The sequence below is a fragment of the Labrus mixtus genome, chromosome 12, assembly GCF_963584025.1.
Source record: "Labrus mixtus chromosome 12, fLabMix1.1, whole genome shotgun sequence".
Classification (NCBI taxonomy): Eukaryota; Metazoa; Chordata; class Actinopteri; order Labriformes; family Labridae; genus Labrus; species Labrus mixtus.
The window spans coordinates 17,677,940-17,700,603 of NC_083623.1; the positions used below are offsets into that span (position 1 = coordinate 17,677,940).

Genomic DNA, 22,664 nt, shown 5'->3' on the forward strand with positions numbered 1-22,664 from the left:
GTCGCTGTACCCCTATGCTACCGCGGAGCAGATATGTTGCGTTACTAACTCGCGTCAGACTGGGATTTTCACAACGAAAAGATGCGCCTGCACTGGATTGAAATAATAAAAGAAACCAGAAGAAGTCGGGGAAAAACTTTGCCCAACTATGTCCAAACTTTAATACACTAAAACCCAAATAACTTCTCACCAGTTTCGAGTCTGTTAGCATTGTTTTATCTCCCCCACTATTGCCATTGGACGCGGTTTTTTTTTTTTTTTTTTCTTCTGGAGGAGTCCAGTCTGATGAATTCACCGAAAAAAGACGGAGACGATGATGTGCCCGTTAAAGACCCGGTAAAATACGGCGAGTTGGTCATTTTGGGGTAAGTCTCTTTAAACACTAAACCGATACAGACATTGTGTGGGACGTAGAAACCCTCCAGCGGCGAATTAACCTTTAATATGCATCGGCACCATCAGCACAATAAACCAACAGATGACGTGTGAGTTTAGCTTTAATCCACCCCCTTTTTATTACACATATGCTCTTTATCGATGCTCTTAGGGTTTATAATCCATGATAGCAAGATATTTATGTCTTTATTTAACATTGCCGTCGTATACCGGCAGTCTATGGCTGTGTAGTAATGTTGTAAACTAACTTTATGCTTCAAATGAAAGCACATGTTCTTAAACTATATGCCACGTTTACGCAACATGTATGGTCCGTTCAGATGTTACAGCTGAAACATGCTATAGTCAAAGCACATATGGCTACTACGGATGTAGCCGCTTTTCATCAATGGTTGTAGTGTGGGTAAGCAGCGCTGGATTGCTCAGGCTGAAATTCCCAATGATGTCATACTATGCTGGATCTGTGATTGCCATAAAAGTAGCACAGAGGCTGATATCGTTGTCTGAAATGTGCTTTTTGCGCGTGTTATTTAGTCATGAAGCCTCAGGTATAACTAATTAATAAACGTCGCAGCCAGATGACCATCCATGCCAAGGCAGGAGGAGGAAGATGAGGAGGAGGAGGAGGAGGAGGAGAAAAGCCCCTTCTACATCACCAGCACACACACGCACGCAGTAGGCAGGATGTGCTGATGACAGCCACCAGCTTCCACAGCATTTCCACCCCTGCAGCTCCACAGTGTGCAGGGTCTGCAGGGAGCAGAAATGCCACAGCACACACACACACACACACACACACCCAGACACAGTCATATCCAGGCTTACACAGGCCTCCCTGTTGCCCTGTGGAGCTTCCTGTGTATGCCAAAGATAACTGACCTAATGGCCTATCTCTTCCCCTCCGGCTGAACATGGAGCGAGGAGGCTGTGGGCCACAGGCATCGGAATACTGATTAGAGTCGTCCCCGTCATTTGACTGTTTAACAGAGCGGTCCTTCACATTCTCGGATCAGAAGAAGGGAGTGATTATTTGATGCGTACTTTGAGGTTTAGGGCGTACAACTTTCACACTGGGGCTAAGTGATGGCGGAAAAATGCATTTTGAATGAGCTTACTTTCAAACTATAGTTATTGAGGTTTGGTTTGCGGTCTTGTTCTGAGGCCTGAAGGTGATTCTAGGTATCACATCTGTGGTTCTGAGGAAAAGCTGCGTAATGAAGGGGAACAGCATGCTTTATTATTAGTTAGTGTTTTGTTACAATGTCTACATCTAAATGCAATTGTAACTCACACAATGTCAATACTGACATCCAGATCAGTGGGATTTCTAATCTGTCATGCATCCTCACACAAACAGCAGGTGACTTTAACAGCAGTTTCAAAGTGTCAGAACAGGCTGTTCTTTCTGCTGCTTCCTGTCATATTTTTCCTCTCTTCTTAGGTGCCACTGTGCTTAAACGTAGCAACTTTTAGTCTTCATGAGGGTGATCACATGTCCTGTGTGGTCGATGTCTGCTTCACTGCAGGCCATGTGATCTTTGCAGAGGCTGCCTGGCTGCCATCGCTCATTGTCCTTAGTTACCCTGGACACCATGTACAGCACTGCACTGTCCAGTAGCTTGACTCCCTCGTAACCCACTGCCATCACTATAAAAACACCCTCTTGGTCTCTTTTTATCTCCCCCACACCTCTTTTTTTTTATCCTACCCGTAACACCGTCTCTGTCGCAGTCCTCTGTCTCTCACCCGGTCTTTTGCAGTGTTTTGCTGAGTGTTAACTTTCACAAAGCCAGGCCTCTTCGGTGGCTTGCCTTTAACAGAAATAAACCCTGTGTCGAGGGGCAGAAGGAGTGAATATTTCATATTGTGCTTTATGATGTATGCACATGCGTGTTGCAGGCCAGAACTGCCCGTGCACATCACATTTTGTGGAGCAGCTCATCCTCTAGCCTCTTCCCTGGACCCTCAGTCCCTCTCTCAGTTTCTCTCTCTGCATCCCCTCTTCCTGCACCTTGCCCTTTGCTTCCTTTCATTCCCTGTCTTCTGTTTCTGTCAAGGCATTGGCTTTCCTTTTTCATAAGCTGATTTTTTTTTCCCTGTGCCCTCTTATCCTCGCTCCTCTGCCTTTTAAGCAGAGATGGCTGAAGCCAGTCGTTGTGTGTCTTCTTTTCCTGACCCAGTACTCCTCCTGTCAGATGGGGTCCAGTTTGAGCTGACAGGGAGGGCCGCACAGGGAGCAGGTAGCACTGAGTCATCCTCTGTGACTTAACTCATATCACAAGTAAATTTCCTCGGTTTGAAGGGTTTTTCCAAATACCATACTTGATCCTCTCTTCAACATCCTGCTGACTGCCTGCCCTGATCTGGCCTCAGGGTTTTTCCCACAGAAAATACATTTTTGGTCCAGGGATACATGAAAGTATAGCTCATAAAAAATGCAAAATGTAAACAAAATTTACTTAGACACCCACATTTTCACACATTTGCATTTGAACTGAGTTTAACATATATGAAGATAATATTATGTAATAAGAGGGAAAAAAATGGTACATCTATTAACACTTTGCTTTTGCTATAACTCAGGTCAGAAATGTTGATGATTAGCCGGGTTTCTCTCTTAATTCCCTGCCATCTGTTCAGCTGGTGTCTTATCTGGTTAGACTTGTAAACAACTTGTTTTTCCAAATCTTGTTGAAAGAAGCGTGGAAGATATAAAAAATTAAATCATGTTAACACTTACTGCTGTTTGTAAAGGTGCAACAAACTTGAACTATAAATAGGTTCCTTACCTCCTATAGGGATTTGTTTGGGTGATCTAAAATATTTGTACCCAGTAGATAATGATATGTGTTTTATCATTCAGACCATTGGTTCCCAACCTGGGGTTCTCTGTAGTGTTGTAGTCAAGACCACACTAATCAAGACCAAGACATACCTGAGACTAGAGACAAGACCAAGACATTTAGGGGTCAAGGCGAGGCTTTGTCCGCTCTGAGGTTGTCAAGATTAGATTTGCACATGTTAATAAAATCATGATTACACACTAATTAAATCGTTTATACAAAGCTATCGGGGTCTGATAAGAACAGACCCTGTGTAGGCCTTTTCTGTTTGTTATCAATGAAAACAATGAATATTGATATTTACTTTTGTCAGCAATTAATCATATTAACCTTCCACCATTATTTCAGCTCTCTAGATTAACGATTCTGCTAATGTGTATCAAAAGCTAATGCTGCTCTTTTTATCTTCAAGTATCTCTGAAATATGCTGTCAGATGATTAGATAACAATGTCTGAAATGACAAATGTCCTTTTAAAGTCAGCATAATGTGATGTTTCAGACGTTTCCCCTTGAAAGAAAACACTAATGCAATGATATAAAATGAAGAAATACGAGGACATTTTATGAGCAGCAGATTATTGAGGCTTTTATCTTATGAAGTATTGAATAAATTGTGTTTTCAAAATTGTTATTGATTTCCTTCTAAAAGACTGCTTGGTAAATGAACCTCAGCTTCATCTTTATTACACACAAAATGAGCTCAACCAGAAGTCTGCTGATCTGATTGTTTCTGGTGACCAGCACAGACTCTCATTGTCACTGGGAGAGTCTCTCTTCCTCCTGGCTCTACTCTGAAAAGTTGTTAAAAATGACGGTTTCCTGCTGTTTGGTAGAAATTGTGAAACCAGCACAGAGCACACTACCTTCTCTGTCAATTCAGTTAGTAAACTAGTAAACTATTACCAACATGGATTTAAAACAAACAAGGACAGAGTCTGAAGTTAAGTCAGCACCAGCACCAGAAAGAGTTTAGCCACACGCTCCTCCGGTCACTTTTATTAATACATGAAAAACTGAGGTCATCTTTTCTAAAAAGGGTTGATATTGAATTATAAAACATCTGGGTCTAGAATACATTAACAACTCTCATCACAAGAATTCTGAATCCTAGTTGGAGCTCTTACCCAAAGTCACATGGTTTTAATATTTTTGCAATGGTGTCCCATTAATGATACTGTGCTTCTGAAAAAGAGGTGAGATGAGCCTTTTCAACAAGCTGAGAGAGGAAGGTCAAGTGGTTGTCCTTTTTGTTGATGTGAAGTTTAGCAGTTTCATGTGAATGCACGCATTTGCTGCTTGAATTAATTTCACAAGAATCTGTCATAATGAATGGGTAAAGATTTACGAAATACCGTACATTTGAACTCTAATTGTGGTTATTTCCTCACCCAGTTTGGCAGCATTGTGAAACCTTTTTTTTATAGCTTCATTTTTCAAAAAGTGATGACGGAGCATAAGCCCAGTAAGCAAACAGGGCTTTGCGATAACAGGGGTTTTTCCCACCATTGGGATTTCTCAATAAAAAGCAATGACCTAGAAATAACATGAGTGAACTTGTGTACTTGTGGTGCAATAAATGAATTGTATTTATCTCTAATCTAGATTAAGCTGTGCTCAAAATGTAACCCGTGTTTGCCTTCCTCCAGGTACAATGGATCTCTTCCAACTGGAGACCGTGGGCGCAGAAAGAGCCGCTTCGCTCTGTACCGACGTGCTAAGGCCAATGGCGTCAAACCCAGCGCTGTGCACATCCTCAACACACCACAGGACAGCAAGGTATGTGTGTGTACTTGTTTGTGTGTCTTTTATCAGTGTGTAGCGTTGGCTTCCTTCCTGTGACTTCCTCTTGTGTTTTTGTAAATGAAGCAGAGGAAGGATGACTAAGCATGATGTCCATCTTTGTGTGTATGTGTGTGTTATTGTCTGCCTATCTACTGATGCAAGGTGCTTTTATATCACAATTAATCATGTAGCTACATTTTATTGGCTGTTTGAGTACACAGTGATTTATTCTGATGTATGTGCTGGCAAGAGAATGAGAGAGTTTTCCAGAAAATGAGTGAATAACCTCTGCTTTTTGCTGTTGTTGTTGCAGGCTGTCCACAGCAGAGGGCAGCACAGCATCTCTTTCACTCTGTCCCGTAACCAGACAGTGGTGGTGGAGTACTGCCATGACAACAACACAGACATGTTCCAGGTAATGTAATGTGTCAAATACATCTAGACAGTCAAGTGTTTCATAACCCCTCCTTCAATTACGGCAAATTTAGCAAGAAAAACAATCCTAGTTTAGACTGCATGAGCTAGGTATACCCAAAATATGCTCTTATGTAATGCCATCATAGGCGGATGATTATTTTCATTCTTAGAGTGGAACATTAAGAATTGAGATATTTGTGGAAAATCTCCAAGAAAGGCTCTTTTTATACCCAAAGTTCTGCTCTTATAGTAGTATCATTACCAGTATCATATATTTAATCAAATTGCAGTGAATTCCCCCCACATCACCCACAGCAACAATAACCATAATCATGTGGGGAAACTAAATACTGTGGGCTTCATGAAGTTAGTGAGTATCTAAAACTATGAAAAAGTTGCATCATTATGTATAAACATATCCAACTGTAAATCATTCCTGAAAAGGGACTTTCTTTGTTGAAATGGTTTCTAGAAATGTCAATCATTTAAAGCGAGCATGTCTGCTGTTTCTTGCAGATTGGACGTTCCACAGAAAGTCCAATTGACTTTGTGGTGACGGATACCTCTGGAGGGGGGAAGGAAGGGGAAGACCCCTCCATCGCGCCAAGCACCATCTCACGCTTTGCATGCAGAGTCGTGTGTGAACGCAACCCACCTTACACTGCACGCATCTACGCTGCCGGCTTTGACTCCTCCAAGAATATCTTCTTAGGGGTGAGTGGACTGGCAATCAATCAATCAATCAATCAATCAATTTTTATTTGTATAGCGTCAACTCATAACAAGTGTTATCTCGAGACATTTTACAAAAAGCAGGTAAAATACCTTACTCTTTGTCTGTTAACATTACAAAAGAGCAGGTAACAAGACCTTACTCATTGTTAGGTTACAAAAAGCAGGTAAAAGACCTTACTTATTGCTATGTTACAAAGATCCGGCCTATCCATCATGAGCACTTTAGCAAAGCAGCAAAAGTTACAGTGGTAAGAAAAAACTGCCTTATTAAAAGGCAGAAATCTTCGGCCGGATCCCCGGCTCATGATGAAACAGTCTTCACAGGCCTAGACTGCGCCGGGTTTGGAAAAGGATAGGGGGAGAGATGGGATAAGATGCAGGAAGAGGGATAGAGAGCAAGGGGGTGGGGGTCCGATCAAGAAAGGTGTCTGTTCAGGACATAAGAATATATAAGTGTTATGAAGAAAGATAAAGCCAAACATTATAATTATTGATGCCATCCTAGGAAAAAGCAACCAAATGGAAAAACCCGGATGGGCATATGGATGGCCTGACAACAAACGGAGTGTTAGTGATGCACCCAGAAGGTTTCCCAGAAGACCCCAAGCAGGGTCTGTGGAGGGAGATCTCTGTGTGCGGAGATGTATACGCCCTGCGAGAGACACGATCCGGACCCAGCCGAGGCAAACTGGTGAGAAACCACAATCTTCTAGAACACCTACGCTGCTTTATCCTGAAGAAGGTTGTGAGGAAACATTTTGTGTTGTGTTGTTGAAAGCATGTGTCTGTCATCTGCAGGCGGAGGGTGAGAGCAGTGCGTTACGTGATGGTTCCCTGGTTGACCTGTGTGGTGCCACACTGCTGTGGCGTACAGGTGAGGGGTTGATGCGTGCGCCCACCCTGCGTCATCTTGAAGCGCTTCGTCAGGAGCTAAACGCGTCCCGACCTCAGTGTCCTGTAGGCCTCAGCACACTGGCCTTCCCCAGCCTGCCACGCAGCCACAGGTGTGTTGTTAAAGTCTGTGTCAGGATGTTTGTTTTGTTTTTTCTCTAAAGGACATGAGCAGTGTTCATAATAGCTGCTGAAGATGTAGAATTGCCCAGACCAAAAGTGTCCAGAAAACTTAAGGTCATGTGTCTCTAATTAATGCAGAACAATGCCTGAGAGATGTAAGGTCTTTTTTTTTTCTCAGCATCAGTCGAACCTGAACTCACCCTTCACCCCTTATGGCCTGTTGAGCTCCCTGTAGTTACAGTATAGTGTGAGGTGGTTTCCTACTTAGACTTGAGCAGTCATTAGGGTTTTAAAGGTAGCTGTCAAAGCATGTAAAGCAGATTTCAAACCTCTGTCAAATATTCAATTAGAAAGAATGATTACTCAATAAAGGGCAAAGTGATGTTAAAGGATGCCATTTATTTACAATATTTGAAACAACTCAAATTCTGCTAAAGAAAGGTGTTTCTTTAAGATGCTCATGATGATCAATCATTAAAAAAAAAAAATGTATTAATGGAGATCAGAAATCTATTGTAAGATAAGATAATCCTTTATTTATCCCACAACGGGGAAATTTACAGTGTTACTGCAGCAAAGAGCAAAGACACAAAAACAATCAAATGTTCGCATGTCATAAATTGATTTTATTCTGAAGTGAAGATGCATTTTGGAAAGGTTTGAGTCACAAAAAATGTTTGAGGAGAAAAGCTTGTTTTACAGTTTTTGAGAAAACTAGGTGATGAACTGTATAATCCCTGCCAGCTCAAATCATCCAGTTATATCTGATTGTTGGGCCCACATTTTGGTGGCAATGAAAAGATGTAGCGCATACAGGTGATTTGTTGGAAGTTGGTTTTAAATTTCAGTGGTTATTGTCGTCCCATCATGAAGTCTATGAGTATACAAATTGAGGAGGATTGGTCCTAGTTGCAGTTTGATAGGAAATCTGCCTTCTTAACCAGAAGATTTCCTATCAAAAAATAAAAAGATGATGTTGTTAAAAATAGCCAAGTTGCTAGAGAAAACATCACTAACTTTCTGTTGACGTGTTTTGCCTCAGCCTTGAGGACCGTCAGCCCTGGGTCTACCTCGCTTGCGGCCATGTCCACGGACGTCACGACTGGGGCCAAAGATCTGAGGGGGAGGAGCTGCCAGGAGAGGGGGAGGGCTCCACCACCCGGAGAGAATGTCCCCTTTGCAGAACCGTAGGTCCCTATGTGCCGCTGTGGCTGGGCTGCGAGCCTGCGGTGTACGTGGACGCTGGGGCTCCCACTCATGGTTTTGTGCCGTGCGGCCACGTCTCCTCAGAGAGGACAGCCAGGTACTGGGCCGAGACCCCGCTCCCCCATGGGACGCACGCCTTCAGACCCATCTGCCCGTTCTGCTCCACTGCCCTCAGTACACCTGGCTGGACGCGGCTCATCTTCCAGGGCCCCATCGACTAGTTGCCACTCCTCAGAAACCACTTTTACTATCACAGTAACAGAAACATAAAAATGCCTGAGCTTCATTCATGATGCAGGCGTTGATCAGTGTTCAGTATGGATAGTTTATTGATAAGGAGTTCAAAGCATGTGTGCCCTACACTCAGGTGGTTACACATTCAGTGTGCATAACAAACACTGGTCAATGTTGTTTCTGAATGCAGCTCTGGGATGAAGAACCCCTCCCCTTGTTTATCCTTGCTTGTTGATTGGCGTAGGATCTGGAGAATAGGTGAAAAAGTTAACTCAACATGTTGTCCTCCATCATGGAGACGCTTTTTTCATTCCAACCAAATGCAACACAATCTGATCTGACACAAATGAGCTGAAACGATGCTGCTTGCCCCTCTTCACTCAATTGTTTTCACATTATAATCAAAATACCCAATTTTTCATTAACTATATCCTGTCATTAAATTAAAAAAACCGATCCAAATACTGTTTCAGAAGCCATGTATGAAATAATGAGTAGCTTTTTGCACATAAGAAAATAATGGCCTTTTTGTCTTAGGTGATCTGCAGCATCTGTCTGCCCTTTACTCAGTGAAACACCACTGCTTGCACTACTTGGCCCGATATCCTTAATTTAAAACATGCTACTGTAATTATTGCTAAATGCTGCAACTCTTTATATTGTTACTTTAATCACCTCTCACCTTTACCTTTGACTCACTTTCTCTTTGTAGGTTTGCTGACTTTCCTAGTTACTTTTCTGAATGACCGGCTGATTTGTAGTCATACCTCTCAGTAGGCTGGCATATAAACTACTTAGGCTAAATGTGTGAGGTTGTGAGGTGATATGTGAGGCTGTTATTCAGCATGTCAACAGTTAAACCTAGTCATTAAGACATTTCCCCCTCCAAAATCATACACTGTTTTCATTATCCTCATGTATCATAGTAGAATCTATGCAGAGAGCTCATTCATGAGACCCCTTTGTGTAGTATAAGGTTGGAATGAAAGCGTGCCGACTATTTGATTATCTCCTCATCTCAAGAGAGAACACTCACCACTGTGTGATCCCACCACAAAGACATCACCTGTTGAGCCCAGATCTTATCCCCATCATCAAGTAGGAGCGAGGATAAGCCAGGTCTAGGGATGAAACTGGGTATAAAATCCACTTCACAACTCTCTACAGCAATAAGAGCACTCCCATAGATAAGCTAGATGTTGTGCTATGTTTAGCCAAGTGTTAAGTCTACAGTCGCATCAAACATGGCTGAATGGTTTTCAGGTTAAGGGCTTAACCAGAGGCGTGTTCAATATTTAGGTTTTTGATCTAAGAGAGTGTGATTAAACCAAAGCACTAGACTTTAAAAGTGAGTAATTAGATACCTGATGTTTATTTAAATCCTCATTTCAGATGCATATTTAGCCTTAACATGCTAACAAAAACTAGCATGTATAGTCTGCAGAGGAGTGCAGCAGCCGACTGTCACTGCTGTGTTAAATTGAACACGCTTCTGGTTACTGAATAATGCTAAACAGGGTCCATGTTGTTATGATGGAGTGTCAAAAAGGTTTGACCTTGTATAACCTCAAAAGAGAACCATTTTTGTTGTTTTTAAGAAAAAATATTTTGTTAGGGAATGGGGAGGGATTTATTTGGGGAAGGGGGGATGAATTCTTTTAGGTGTTCAGTGTTAAAAAAAAAAAAACAACAACTATTTTTCTAACTGATGATTGGTTATAGTTAACCACTGTTCCTCAGTGTAAGCAAGTTCTGTATGTTTCTGAATATTCTCATGTGGTAGGTGTAGGAGAGCTTGTGAGTGAGAAAACATTGCCAACACTGTGTCCAACAAACACACTCAACACACTGCTACCGTTAAAACATTGCCCAGACAATGAATGTAGCCAAATACTCGGGCTATATTTAGCCTTCCCTGGTGCTCATATTGAATGGTCTATATTGTGATACTATTTTTGTAACTGAATATTATGGTGTAGCTTGGTGATATAGGTCAGAAAAAAAAGGTTGGATAATTTCAATAATAGCCTCAAGTATGGAAGATGTATAACTGATAAAACACGCTCACATGGAAATTGTGTCTCGCTTGCATGTGCTGAACGTTCACATACAGTATGTACACTACACGTACACTTACTCGAAAACTTTGCACGGTTGATCACCAACCCGGCATTCATGCTGAGACCGTTTGTCACAGACCAAGATGTCTTCCGGCTTTTCAAACTGCAACATTTCTGTTTGGTTTATTTTTTATTTTGTCGGGACGACCTCTCTAAAAGAAAAAAAAAAAACAAAATAGAGCAAACAAGCCTAAAAAAAATCCTAATACTTGATGGATGTGTGAAGTTTGTGAATGAGATCTATTGAATCCCACTTTGTTCTACTATGCTAATATTTTCCACCAAATACACTGCAGAAAGATGTCCACGTCAACACTTGTTTTCACTTTGTATTTAGACCGATCATGGAACATCTTAAAGTCAGCCTTCTGTTTTCAAAAAAGATTCTTGTTTCCATTTGAAGTCTGAATACAAGATGAAAAACTCCTTGCAGTGCAGTGGATAATGGATGTAGTGTTGATCATTTCTGTAGCTCAGGATTAGGGATTTAGGATTCACAGCTGGTGAGGCCTGAAAACTGATCATTTCACAAAAAAAAAAAAATCAATGTGAGGAATCATTGAAAGTAAAGGCCAAAACATAGAAGGCATTGTGTTGGGTAGACACGACACAATCAGTCACATATAGATCTCTGTATAAATAGAGTCTTGTGAATGGAACAGGCTGTGAAAACATCTTGATCAGCTGGCCTTTACTAAGCAAGCCAAATCCGGTGAATCCTGCTTATAAGATGATATATACAACGATTAATGTAACACACATTGGCATGTGGATGGAAGAAATGTTGCAGCACCCCCATCGGCTTCTACTTTAAAACCCTTTCTATTTATTTTAGCTGATTTTTATTCCTTTTCCTTTTATTTAATCATTATTTGTAACCCTCTTTGGGATATAGGTGTCCATATGCAATATCCTTCTGTTTTCTAGATGTTAGACTTTTACAGATACTGTATTTTAGAGGCATCAGGCTGTTTAAATACATCCAGTACACATCAGTAGCTCTTCCCTAACTTTGCTTTTTTAATATTTTTATTAATTGACCTTCATCCCAGATGGTGAAACCTCAACTTATGAACTCATCCTATAACAGGTGAGTGAGTAGCTGACACGTATTATACAGCATAAAAAACCTCACAGTTATTAATGCATTCCTTTACATACATCTGTGTTATGTACAGCTGTTTTGTATTATTTTAAATCATATTCTCCTGTCATCGTACGGTGCACAGACAATCGCTATACACATGTCAATAAACCTGTTAAAAAAACGTCCTCTCTTCTCTTGTTTTGTATTACTTGTGTGTTTTAAATGTAGTCAGCATAGTCAGAATACGTTTTGAGTGATGAAAAAAGTCAGAAGTTGTACTTTCATGAGCCAGCAGAGGTCGCTGTCTACCAGCTCTGAGGCTGACAGCAGAGCACACACACAATGATGAGGTTGCTCTTGAGTTGCATCACCCCTTTAAAATAATCAACCATTCCAATGAGCACTTTTGGCAGTCATCTTCATCTCCACGCAAATGTGATAAGAAGCTGAAAAAGCACAGAATGCTTCGGTTAAAATAGCACTATCAAAGCCTTAAGTTTGCGCCTTTGAAAAGAATTCAAGATTTCTGCTGAAAGACTCCTTAAGACCCACTGAGGGTGTTTTATTCAGAAGTTTGTTCAGAATTATTTTACTCCTCTCACCTTTCTTATGGGTTTCTTAGCAGCACACTACATTTAATCTCCTCTAAAGCATGAGAGGGGAGAAACCAGCCATGTTTGGATTTTAAAGCATCTTTCAGCTCACAACTGTTCTCTATTTGTTCACTCAATGATCTCATCAACCTTAAATCCAGAATCAGCATGCGAACGTTTTCTATAAAAAAAAAAGATAGAGTGAATATTGGCAGAAACACATCTCAAAGTAAATATAAATGTTGCTCCATAGCTGCTCGACAAGTTATTTGATAGAAAGATCTTTATTGTCATTTTTGTAGAGAAACAATGTAAGTCAGTTTATCAACTCTTTGTAGTAGTAATACATTTATAAATCCAGATTTCTTCTTATATTTGTTATAAATGTGCAGCTGCGATGTTCGTCTTGTGAAGTTAAACCCACGGATGGCTTCTAAAAAACAAATTCTTACTGCTTTAAGTTGAGTCCTGCCTCAGTATCTTAACTTGAGACACCTTTTGTCAAATCAATCTGTCATATTTATACTGAAGATAATGATGATAATGATTACAACATGTAAAAATATACAATCTGTTTCTTATTTAGAAGACTGTACAGACAGAGAGAGGTAAGAAGCAGGGCTGATAGGGGCCCTGAGGCACGTGTGTGTGTGTGTGTGTGTGTGTGTGTGTGTGTGTGCGTGCGTGCGTGCGTGCGTGCGTGCGTGCGTGCGTGCGTGCGTGCGTGCGTGCGTGCGTGTGCATGTCATGGGACCTGGTATAGATGATGGAGGCGAGGTTTAGCATCACAGTTAAAGTCTCAGAGGAGGGATTTGTAGGTTTTGATCCCAGCTAATTAATGTGAAACCTCAATGGAGAGTAATGGTGTATCTGTGTATGGGAAGTTTGAAGGGGACTGTGTGTGTGTGTGTGTGTGTGTGTGTGTGTGTGTATGCTTTACTGTGTACATCTGCGCGTGTGCATGCTAACAAACACATCTGTTACAAGCAAGGAGCATGTGAAGGCATCCGAAATGTGGGTGTTAATAACTCAGATATCTTCCTCTCCGTACTCTCTGTGGACTCTCTGTGGAGGTATCGCAGGGCGTTCAGGCCATTGTTCCATCAATCCACCCATTAACTACAGACACTGGGAAACTTTAATTAATCTGGAGCCTCAGACGATTAATTAACTTTAAGACTTTCACTTCTTTTTTTTCTTTGCTAACACACATTTTACTAAGTCACCGAGCCATAGGAAGTGTTAATTTAGCCACATAATTTACAAATCCAATTAACCCCAATATTAAGACACCACAAGCTGCTGTCCTGTGTTCTCCAGTCTTATAAGACTGTTTTCTTTTGTGGCAGTGAATGCAGCACACGTAAGCTGAGCACAGTGTATTTAACAGGGGTTAGGAGTTGTAATAAGTTTGATTATTTTATGGAGTTTATTATGCTGTGTTATCCTGTTAGGGAGGTGATGCTATAGCAGCAGGCTGGTAATCCAGATCATCGTGTGTCTCACCGAGTGGTCTCTTCCTTTCCCGCTGCCAATGAAAACTCTCATCAAAAATCACTGTTTCTGTGAAGGGAAGGCCCAACATGGATGTGACTGGATGAGAATCTGACAGAAGAGGGAATCTGTTTCAGCACCTGTCACATACACCTCACTTGAGACTTCAAAAATACTTGAATGTAATCCAGATGTGGCTAGAATTCCTGCTCAAATGTATTCATATTCAAACAATTTACAAAATGGAGCTTTTGTTTGCAATAGGTAGTGGCTGTGCCTATAGCTGAGGGCATGTTATCTATCATTTTTACTGAATATGTTTATGGTGGGAAATTTAAAGGCAGATTCCATTAATTGTGGCTGGTTAGTTGTTGTTGTCAGGAGTAAAGGTATCCTGGCAGTGTGGTGAAAGCAGCAATGAGACCTTCATATGGGGTATCGAATTCAAACAATTTAAATTTGACATGTTCTCAGATTAAGAAAAAATTGGCCTTTATGGCTGTAAACATCACATCTGGAAAATCTGTTCACCTAACAATAACTTGCTGTTTACAGATAAGAAAGAGTATGCTTTTGTGATTTGGTTTGACTCTCCCTTTACTCTCCCCTCTATAAACATTTTTATAAAGTGATTCTGATTTTATCATGATATAAAAATGAATCACAGTCAGCTTAATACTTTACATCAGAACTTTTTTCAAAGGGTGAAACAAATTCATTCAGTGAGTTAATTGTTGAGTTTAATGTGTAATATTTTAAGAGTAGTGCATTTTGATGGTAGGATTTAGAAAGTTAAAGACAGCGAGTTTATACTGTGAGTTTGTTGTTGGCAGTAGTAGTAAAATAATTATTTTTTAAAGTAGTATGATAAAGTTCAGTGTTTACTTACCGCTGAATGAGACATTGGACGACTTTCTACACAATGCAGAAGATGAGCTGAGGTCCGCTTCTGGAGCATGTAAGTGAAGGGTGTGGATGTTGAGGGAGCACAGAGGGAACGCTACGAAAATTACCAACCCTGCCTTTAACACAAAACATCAATTTTATCAATATTGACTCCAAAGCTAAATACCAATGGATCTATAAAAAAGTAGGCCTTTACTTCTGTGAAAAGGTTGTTTTTGGTTGGATGGATTTCTATAGGCTACTTTTTTAAACCTGATTTTGATTACATTACAATACTTATTTTTATTAATTTAACATTTGTTTTACCAGGAAAGCGTCATTTAGATTAAGAATCTCTTTTATAAGACTGCCCAGGCATCACATTTTAAAAGTTACAGACATAAACACAAAACATGGCACATGTGATCACTTACAGTAGGCCTATATTTCAAACCAGTTTGCAGGGAGTTCCTGTATCATGCTTTGCATCAGATTATTGAAATGACTAGATTGTTCAGTCAAAGATACTTTGAGTAAAACATCTTGATGGCAGGAATTACAAAGTTAATACAACCATTTTTTCAGTAGCTTATTTATTCCACTCGAAGTTTAACAAGCTTCGGACGCATTTTGTTATTAAAAATGGTCTAAAAAAAAAAAAAAAAAAAGAAGATGCAATAAATGACGCAGTGAGAAGCCCCGCCCACCTGCTCATGGACCGGAACCAAACTTATCTGACCTGTGCCGTGATTCGTCATTTAGAGGAACTTCGGTAATTAAACATATAAAACAACAATATTTTACGTTTTAACATAAAGTATAGTAAAACACAACTTAACAATGCTTTACTATGAGCACTATAGTTGTTTTTTCTTTTAAACCTACAATTTCTAAAAGCTGCTGATGTAATCATATGAATGGCTTAAATTGTAGTTCTGTTGTAATTCTAGTTAGCTATATAGCTTAAAGCCATTAGATCTTCTGAGGCCTTTTATTTCATGAGACCTGGTGGTTTTCATATTAGGAGCTCGTTTATATTGTTTTATGTTTCTTTTACTGTCATACAGCCTAGCCTAACACTGCTTGTTTCAAAACAACTTTTAAAGCTGAGAAGTTGCTCACCAAGTATTGTTTGTCATTCACACTTTTTCAAGTCTGCAGTTCTGATTGAATTGTTAATAAAAGTAATTCCTATTTTAAATATATTTTGTAATTCAAACTCAACTCATGTTTGCATTTCGGTTCCATTTTGTGTTTTACTTTTGGAAGCCGAGCAAATGTTCTCTCATATTCCTCATTTCACTAAATGGAAATTCTGCTGCGTCCCTCTGCTGCTAAATGAAAGTAGGCCAAATGCTCTTCTGTTTCCGCAGCTTCCCAAAGTTTGCTCTTTTCCTCTGTGACATTTCTTTGCCGCTTGCTTCAGCGTGACCAATAACAGCCTCGAGGTGACATCGCTGTAATTCCCTGTAAATGACAACTAATGAAGATGGTATTTCCCTCCTCACTTTGTGTCTTTGAGGGGGCAGGGCTATTAGTGGCACTCGCTTGATGCAAGCACGTGCCAATTTTTATTTGACTGTGCGCATCAACTCTTGCTTGTACGATTGTTGTAAAAGTGCTTCCTCCTTTCTTTCCCCCCCCTCTCTTCAGCATCTTCAGTGGTCAAGGATGAGCAGCTCTCCTCTTCTGGCTGAATCAAGCACAAACACCCAATTAGTGTCGCATGGTAGGTGAGAGCCATTTTGAAAACATTTCTCATTACACCTTATCACCGGGGCACAGAGGGGGGCGACATGAAGCAAATTAGAGGAGTGAATGAGAGACGGAGAGCGAAGGAAGAAGGGAGGGAGGGCTGGAGACATCAAAGTGTTCTTGCTCTATTTAAATTGAGTGATCTTGTGTGGAAAGATCCCCACTACATAAAGATTAACCCCGTCCTCTCTTACACACGCAGCTAATATCAAACACCCACATACCCTTGGATTTATATGTCAAGGGTTAATAACTATCGGGATGGGGACACTGGGGGGGGTTCATGTGGGGGTGTTCCCGCATATGCTCATATGAGTGTATGTGTCAGCATGTATGTGTATAATGTCTTTATATATATTGAGGCAATGCAAGGATGTGTGTGTGTGTGTGTGTGTGTGTGTGTGTGTGTGTGTGTGTGTGTGTGTGTGTGTGTGTGTGTGTGTGTGTGTGTGTGTGTGTGTGTGTGTGTGTGCATGGATAAGTGGAAGGGAGACACCAGTGCAGGGAGGTAGAGATCACACAGGAAGTGCCAGCGAGGCTCAGTTTCATCTCAAACTGACTGACTGACATGTTACAAATCCCACCAGCTGCAGCACTGAACAGACCCGCCAGCACTCCTCAGGAAAAGACCCACATGCACACATACACACACACACACACACACACACACACACACACACACACATACAGAGACAGAAAGCGAGGCTGTGTGAGAGTTGATCTGTTGCCTGTTTTTCCACCAGTTTCATCATGTCCTTTGGCTAAATGCAAATTCTGGTCCTTTTCAGAACATTGTAGGATGCGAGAGTTAAGGTTGTGGTATCCATGTGTGTTTATTTATGAGCCTTTCATTTCCTCTTTGACTTAATGTGTCTCTGAGTGTGTAGGTATGTTTCTCTCTGTTTTCTTCAGTATATGGAAGAGTGTGTGCGCATCCTGTGTCTTCCCCAAGTTGTCTTTCACTGTGTGTGTGTGTGTGTGTGTGTGTGTGTGTGTGTGTGTGTGTGTGTGTGTGTGTGTGTGTGTGTGTGTGTGTGTGTGTGTGTGTGTGTGTGTGTGTGTGTGCGCGCGCGCGCCGAGTCCTACCCGGTGGATTAGTGACGTCGACGGAACTCACCCTCTTCCTCTGATAAGGCCACGCGCGGCCGCCTCCCGCTCTCTGCTCCCCGCGCTCAATTTCAGATAGTGCTAATGGAATCTGTCCTGCGCGATTGTAATGCAAGCGAGACTCATTTTCCACGGAGCTTGGAACTGTCAGCTTGGCAGGACTGTTCGGAGGGTTTGAGAGGAGGAGGAGGAGGAGGAGGAGAGAGCCAGTGAGGAGAGAGGGTTGATGGGAGGACGGGGAAGGAGAGGCTGATGAGGAGAGTGTGCGAGTGTGTTTTTGTGTGTCTGACGTGTGTTATGCTAGGCCTCCTCCCTCCTGTCAGGACGCTGCAGAGGAGCTTCCCACACGCTGCCCATCATAGAGCTTCTTCTACCACAAACACACACATTTCCACATCAACACTGCACAGTTAACATATGGAGACATTTTTTTTTATTACAACTCAAGTTAAAGTGCTCCTAGAAAAGAGATTGCTTCCCAAAATCTATATTTTTCTGATTTACTCTGCTTTGTTTTGGTGGGAAGTATCCAGATTGTGAAATAAGTGTTTTGTAAGTATTGAAAGATCATATAGAAAGTGCAGACCTACACCAAGATCAATAGTGAAAACTTTGTTCTATTACCTGCAACCGCTTTATCATTTGTGATCTGTTCAAAAACTTTGGTTGGTTTCAATCAGTCAATACCCTTTTTTAATTCATTTTTTATTATATATTTTTGTGCTTCTTATGCCTTTGTTAGAGAGAGGACAGTGGATAGGGTCAGAAATCAAAGAGAGAGTTTCGGGCACATGGGGCGTGCGCGCTAGCCACTAGATTACTGGTGCCCCCAATCAGTCAATATTCTTGAGTCTGTCCCATATGTACTCCATGTTTTCACTGGTTCTTCCTTATACCTTGCTTCATCCTTCAACAAATATTCATGCAAATTAGGCGAGTAGCTTTTTCATAATCCTGCTGTCAAATATTCAAATGGAAAAAAAAAAAGCCACCTCCCTTGCAAAATGAACTGTCTCCATGACTGAATAACATGTTGGGTATATTTTGGAGAAAGCGTAGATACCAAAGAAGTTCAGCGACTTAAATTTGCTGAGGTGTCGTTTAGCAAACAGCTAGAGTGCATCTATCACTCAGAATGACTCTGTGATGCATTACTTTTAGCACTATGAGAATTATTCCTGTATATTAAAAAAAAAGAGTGTAGAGACAAAATTGTTCTTCAGTACTACAGGCTGTAAACATCTTTATATTTATATATATATATAAAGTTTACATTTTATGATGGCTGTCTTCGGCTTGCTGTATAACCAGCGTCAAGTGGAAATAGACACTGCAGTTTTTGCCACTTTTGTGTGGGCTTACATTTTTAGCGGCAGAGGTTGCTGTTTGTTTCAGGGATCTTAATGTCTTCCATTATAAATATTTCTAACTTTAACAGAAGACACATTGAGTTGATGTTAAAACTGATGATGTAATCACTTAAATTTGTGAGGCACATCTTTTGTGAAAGCTTAAAATTGATGTTAACAAGTGAAACTACCATTCTTAGGTGCATTTTAAGACTTTATGTATCATTGATACAAACACTGGATTGAATACCTGGAACTTTACTGCGTCCAGTCTGTCACCCACCTTTGGAGACATGCTGGCTTGGCTAGGCATTGTAACTATCTAAGTCAAATAATGAAAACATAGTCACATAGTAGATTCTTTGAAATTGGCATATAACACAAAGAACAATTTTGACAAAGATACCTTAGATCTTTTGGTGTGGTTTTAGAAAGTCAACTTGTCACTCACTAGTAGAACACTAAATCAATTGTTATTAACGGGGGAATTATTCTTAAATTCCTCAATCTTCTCTGTACATGGAGCACCCAAACTAACCAGACGCCCCTGTATTTTTCTCTTTAAACAACATGTGTGCTGAAACTATATAAGTATGCTAATATCAGCCAACATATTTGTCAGCTTTATTCATCATTCTAGCTCTAGAAAACTGTCTCTGTTGGTAACACAAGCTTCATTGTGGAATATCACTGTAGATTTTAGTTGGTTGTATTACAACATATGTTAAGTTATTTATTACTTGGTTTTACACTGCACTTAAATTCAACATCAGTGATTCATGTATTTTTTTGTGTAACAAAATAAGAAGAAGTCATTGCAGTAGGTTTTATGTTGTTTAAAAAACAATGTTTTAAGTGAGGTCCCCTGCTTCTTTTGCTCTTATATAGGATTGTGTCTGTGCGTGTGAATGTTGGTGTGCATGTGAATCTTTGGCATGTGTGATGAGTTTCATTTTCAACAGCTGCCTGCAGGTGGCAGTGTTTGCATTATGAACAGACTTGGAGAAGAATTGCTGACCCATGGACCATTTCTCCTCTCTAATTTTTTCTTTTTCTGGATTTGCCTTTTTTACCGATCTGATCAAATTTCCTTTCTTTTATTCATCCGTCCGGTCCGACCAAGCACAGGGCCAGAGAGTTCACCAGGGTCAGTCCCAAAAAAGTCACTCCATGATGTGATGCTGATTCTCTTCCTGTCTCAGTCTCTGGTCATTTGGTTCGGCTCAGCTCAGGAAAAAAAAGGAAATACCAATTTGGCAGCGCTACAGGGATTACAGTGGTAGTGGGCATTTTTAATCTGCAACAGACTGTGGCATTTGTCTGCACTTAAAACTGTCATCAGTCCTGACCCGTCTATCGGCCTGTCACCCTGTCATCATCCTGTTAAAAAAAAAACTCTGCTTGAGCTTGAAAATAAATAAATAAAATAAATAAACGGCAACCTAAATCTCACAGTCGGGGGTTTAGGCTGCCAGAGCCCCCATTACTGGGGCTCTACCCCCTGGGAAGAGTTTAGTGTCAACAGAGCCTTCTTCTGCAGGGGTGGAGGAGGGTCTCCATCAGGGACATTTAATGACGAGGAGGATGTATAAGTCATATCTAAAGAATTTTACTAAAGGTTTGACTTGATGTAGCTGAGGAAAAATGCAGGTAACGTTAAAACCACCTCAGTAGTTTTCACAATATTCTTCAGGATTGTTAAAAAAGGCACATTTCACAGCAGCCGTTAATCTTTTACTTAAATGCTGTAACTGTAAACAACAACACATGCTTTATTTGTGCATAAAGAACTGTACCTGGGAATTATTCCTCAATGCGCCAGATCTTTTTTAGGTCCTGATTCATTCTTAATAACGTGATAAAAATGTAAAACAGTTTAAAGTTCAAAACGTTGACCGTAGTAATGACAAACTGTGTTGAAGAAAGAATGTAATCTGCTAATCACTGTAAGTTTTTCCTTTTTTTCCCTGCTGTTATGCTACTCTACAGACAGTGGATTTCTATTTCACTGTAAAAAGGCCCCTAAGTTAGGAACACACCATCTGATTGGCTGACAACGTAACGCTAGGCATCATAGTACGGCTAAGTGGATGGCTATCGCTTCTCTAAACCAAATTTATTTTGAATAAAGGAAGTTGGTTGGGTAACGTTAGTGCCAATGTGCGAGGGGGGGACAAGGACAATTGGTAAAATATTTTGGAAAAGCCGAGACAAAATTGCAAGTTTCCCAGAATGCACAGGGATTGGTTAAATTTGTGTAAATTGTTACAATTGCTACTTCGCTACCTACTGGATGGGTCGAGTAAATGGCCTCACAGCCAACATTTTACTCAGAGCTTGATGGGACAAACAGTGTGTGCTTTTGCACATGCACAAACTTAAAAAGAGCACATGCTTAATCACCACTGGAGTTTCCCAGGAAATAAAAAAGACTGGATTAAATCCTTGAAGCTGAACATTAGAGAAGTGCAGAGTTCAGCTCTTACAGGGAAAAAAAAAGCAAATCATTATCTTCCAGAGAGAGAGAGAGAGAGAGAGAGAGAGAGGAAGAATCAGAGGTTGAAGGCGGCGGGCGGTGATAGTGAGGAAGAAAAGGCGTCACGTTGTACGGAAGACAGACTGATAAAAGAACGAAGCCATCGGCAAAGGGAGAGAGAAAGCTCCCCACAAATTGGCAAAGGGAAGTCAGGGTCTCTCTCTGCTTTGCATTTCATTTACATGGCTGGCCGTATCGACCAATCGGATTGGGAGCAGAGCCCGTGGCTTAGGAAAGCGAATAAAGACTCCAAATGCCTTCACTGCTCTCATCCCTCTCTCTCATAATACCCTGTCTGCCCTTCTTTTCTCTCGCTCCCTCTCTTTTCTCTCCGCACTGTCATAATACCCTTTCTCTCCCCATTCTCCACTCGCTGGCTTGGTGCTATAAGTAGACCCTGTCCGATGTGATAGTGGGATGAGGAGAGAGGCAGAGGAGGAAGAGGAGGGGAGGTTGCAGGGATGACTTCTGCTGCCACCCACTAAAAGTAAAAGAAGTCAAAAGATTGTGCATGTGTGTGTGTCTGTCCGCATTATAGGTATTTATGAGCTCGTGTGTGGATGTGGATTTTTCTTTATTTAGAAAAAACACAAACACTTTCATCCCGTGTTTTTTGTTGTTTTTGTCATGTCTGCTGTGCTCACCTGCATGACACTCAGAAACTATCAGCAGCAGAACATTTTGTTAACCTGCCAAATCCATTTGAACAGAGCACACACACACACACACACACACACACACACACACACACACACACACACACACACACACACACACACAGAAAATCCATAGAACATGCTCATTACTCTGTAAAGGCTTAATTAATTTGAATAATGACTTTAACACATAAGCGATTAATATTACTAATAATAAGTAACACTGATAGCAATCGTTTGTGACTTTTTGGTGTACAAATGATGGTTTATTGCCTCAGTTTAAAGTCAAAGAACACACATACACACACACATGCAATGATACACTTCCCCTTGAATTAATTTGAATAATGGCATGTAAACAGACACATTAGAAAAACCCATGAATGACTCCGGGCAACTTTCACAGATGACATTTAACCACTTAGCACATAACCACACATGCATATATGCATAG

The 22,664-nt window shown here is 40.8% G+C and overlaps 1 protein-coding gene across 1 annotated transcript; it reads left to right on the forward strand.

Annotated features, from left to right (window-relative positions):
* On the forward strand, positions 1-11,551 carry LOC132985170 (E3 ubiquitin-protein ligase pellino homolog 2). The gene is made up of 7 exons (XM_061052397.1): positions 1-365; positions 4,887-5,016; positions 5,336-5,437; positions 5,956-6,153; positions 6,680-6,865; positions 6,973-7,178; positions 8,231-11,551. The coding sequence occupies exons 1-7, from the start codon at positions 286-288 to the stop codon at positions 8,613-8,615; spliced, it is 1,287 nt and encodes a 428-aa protein (XP_060908380.1). The 5' UTR covers positions 1-285; the 3' UTR covers positions 8,616-11,551.
* The last annotated feature ends 11,113 nt before the right edge of the window (positions 11,552-22,664 follow it).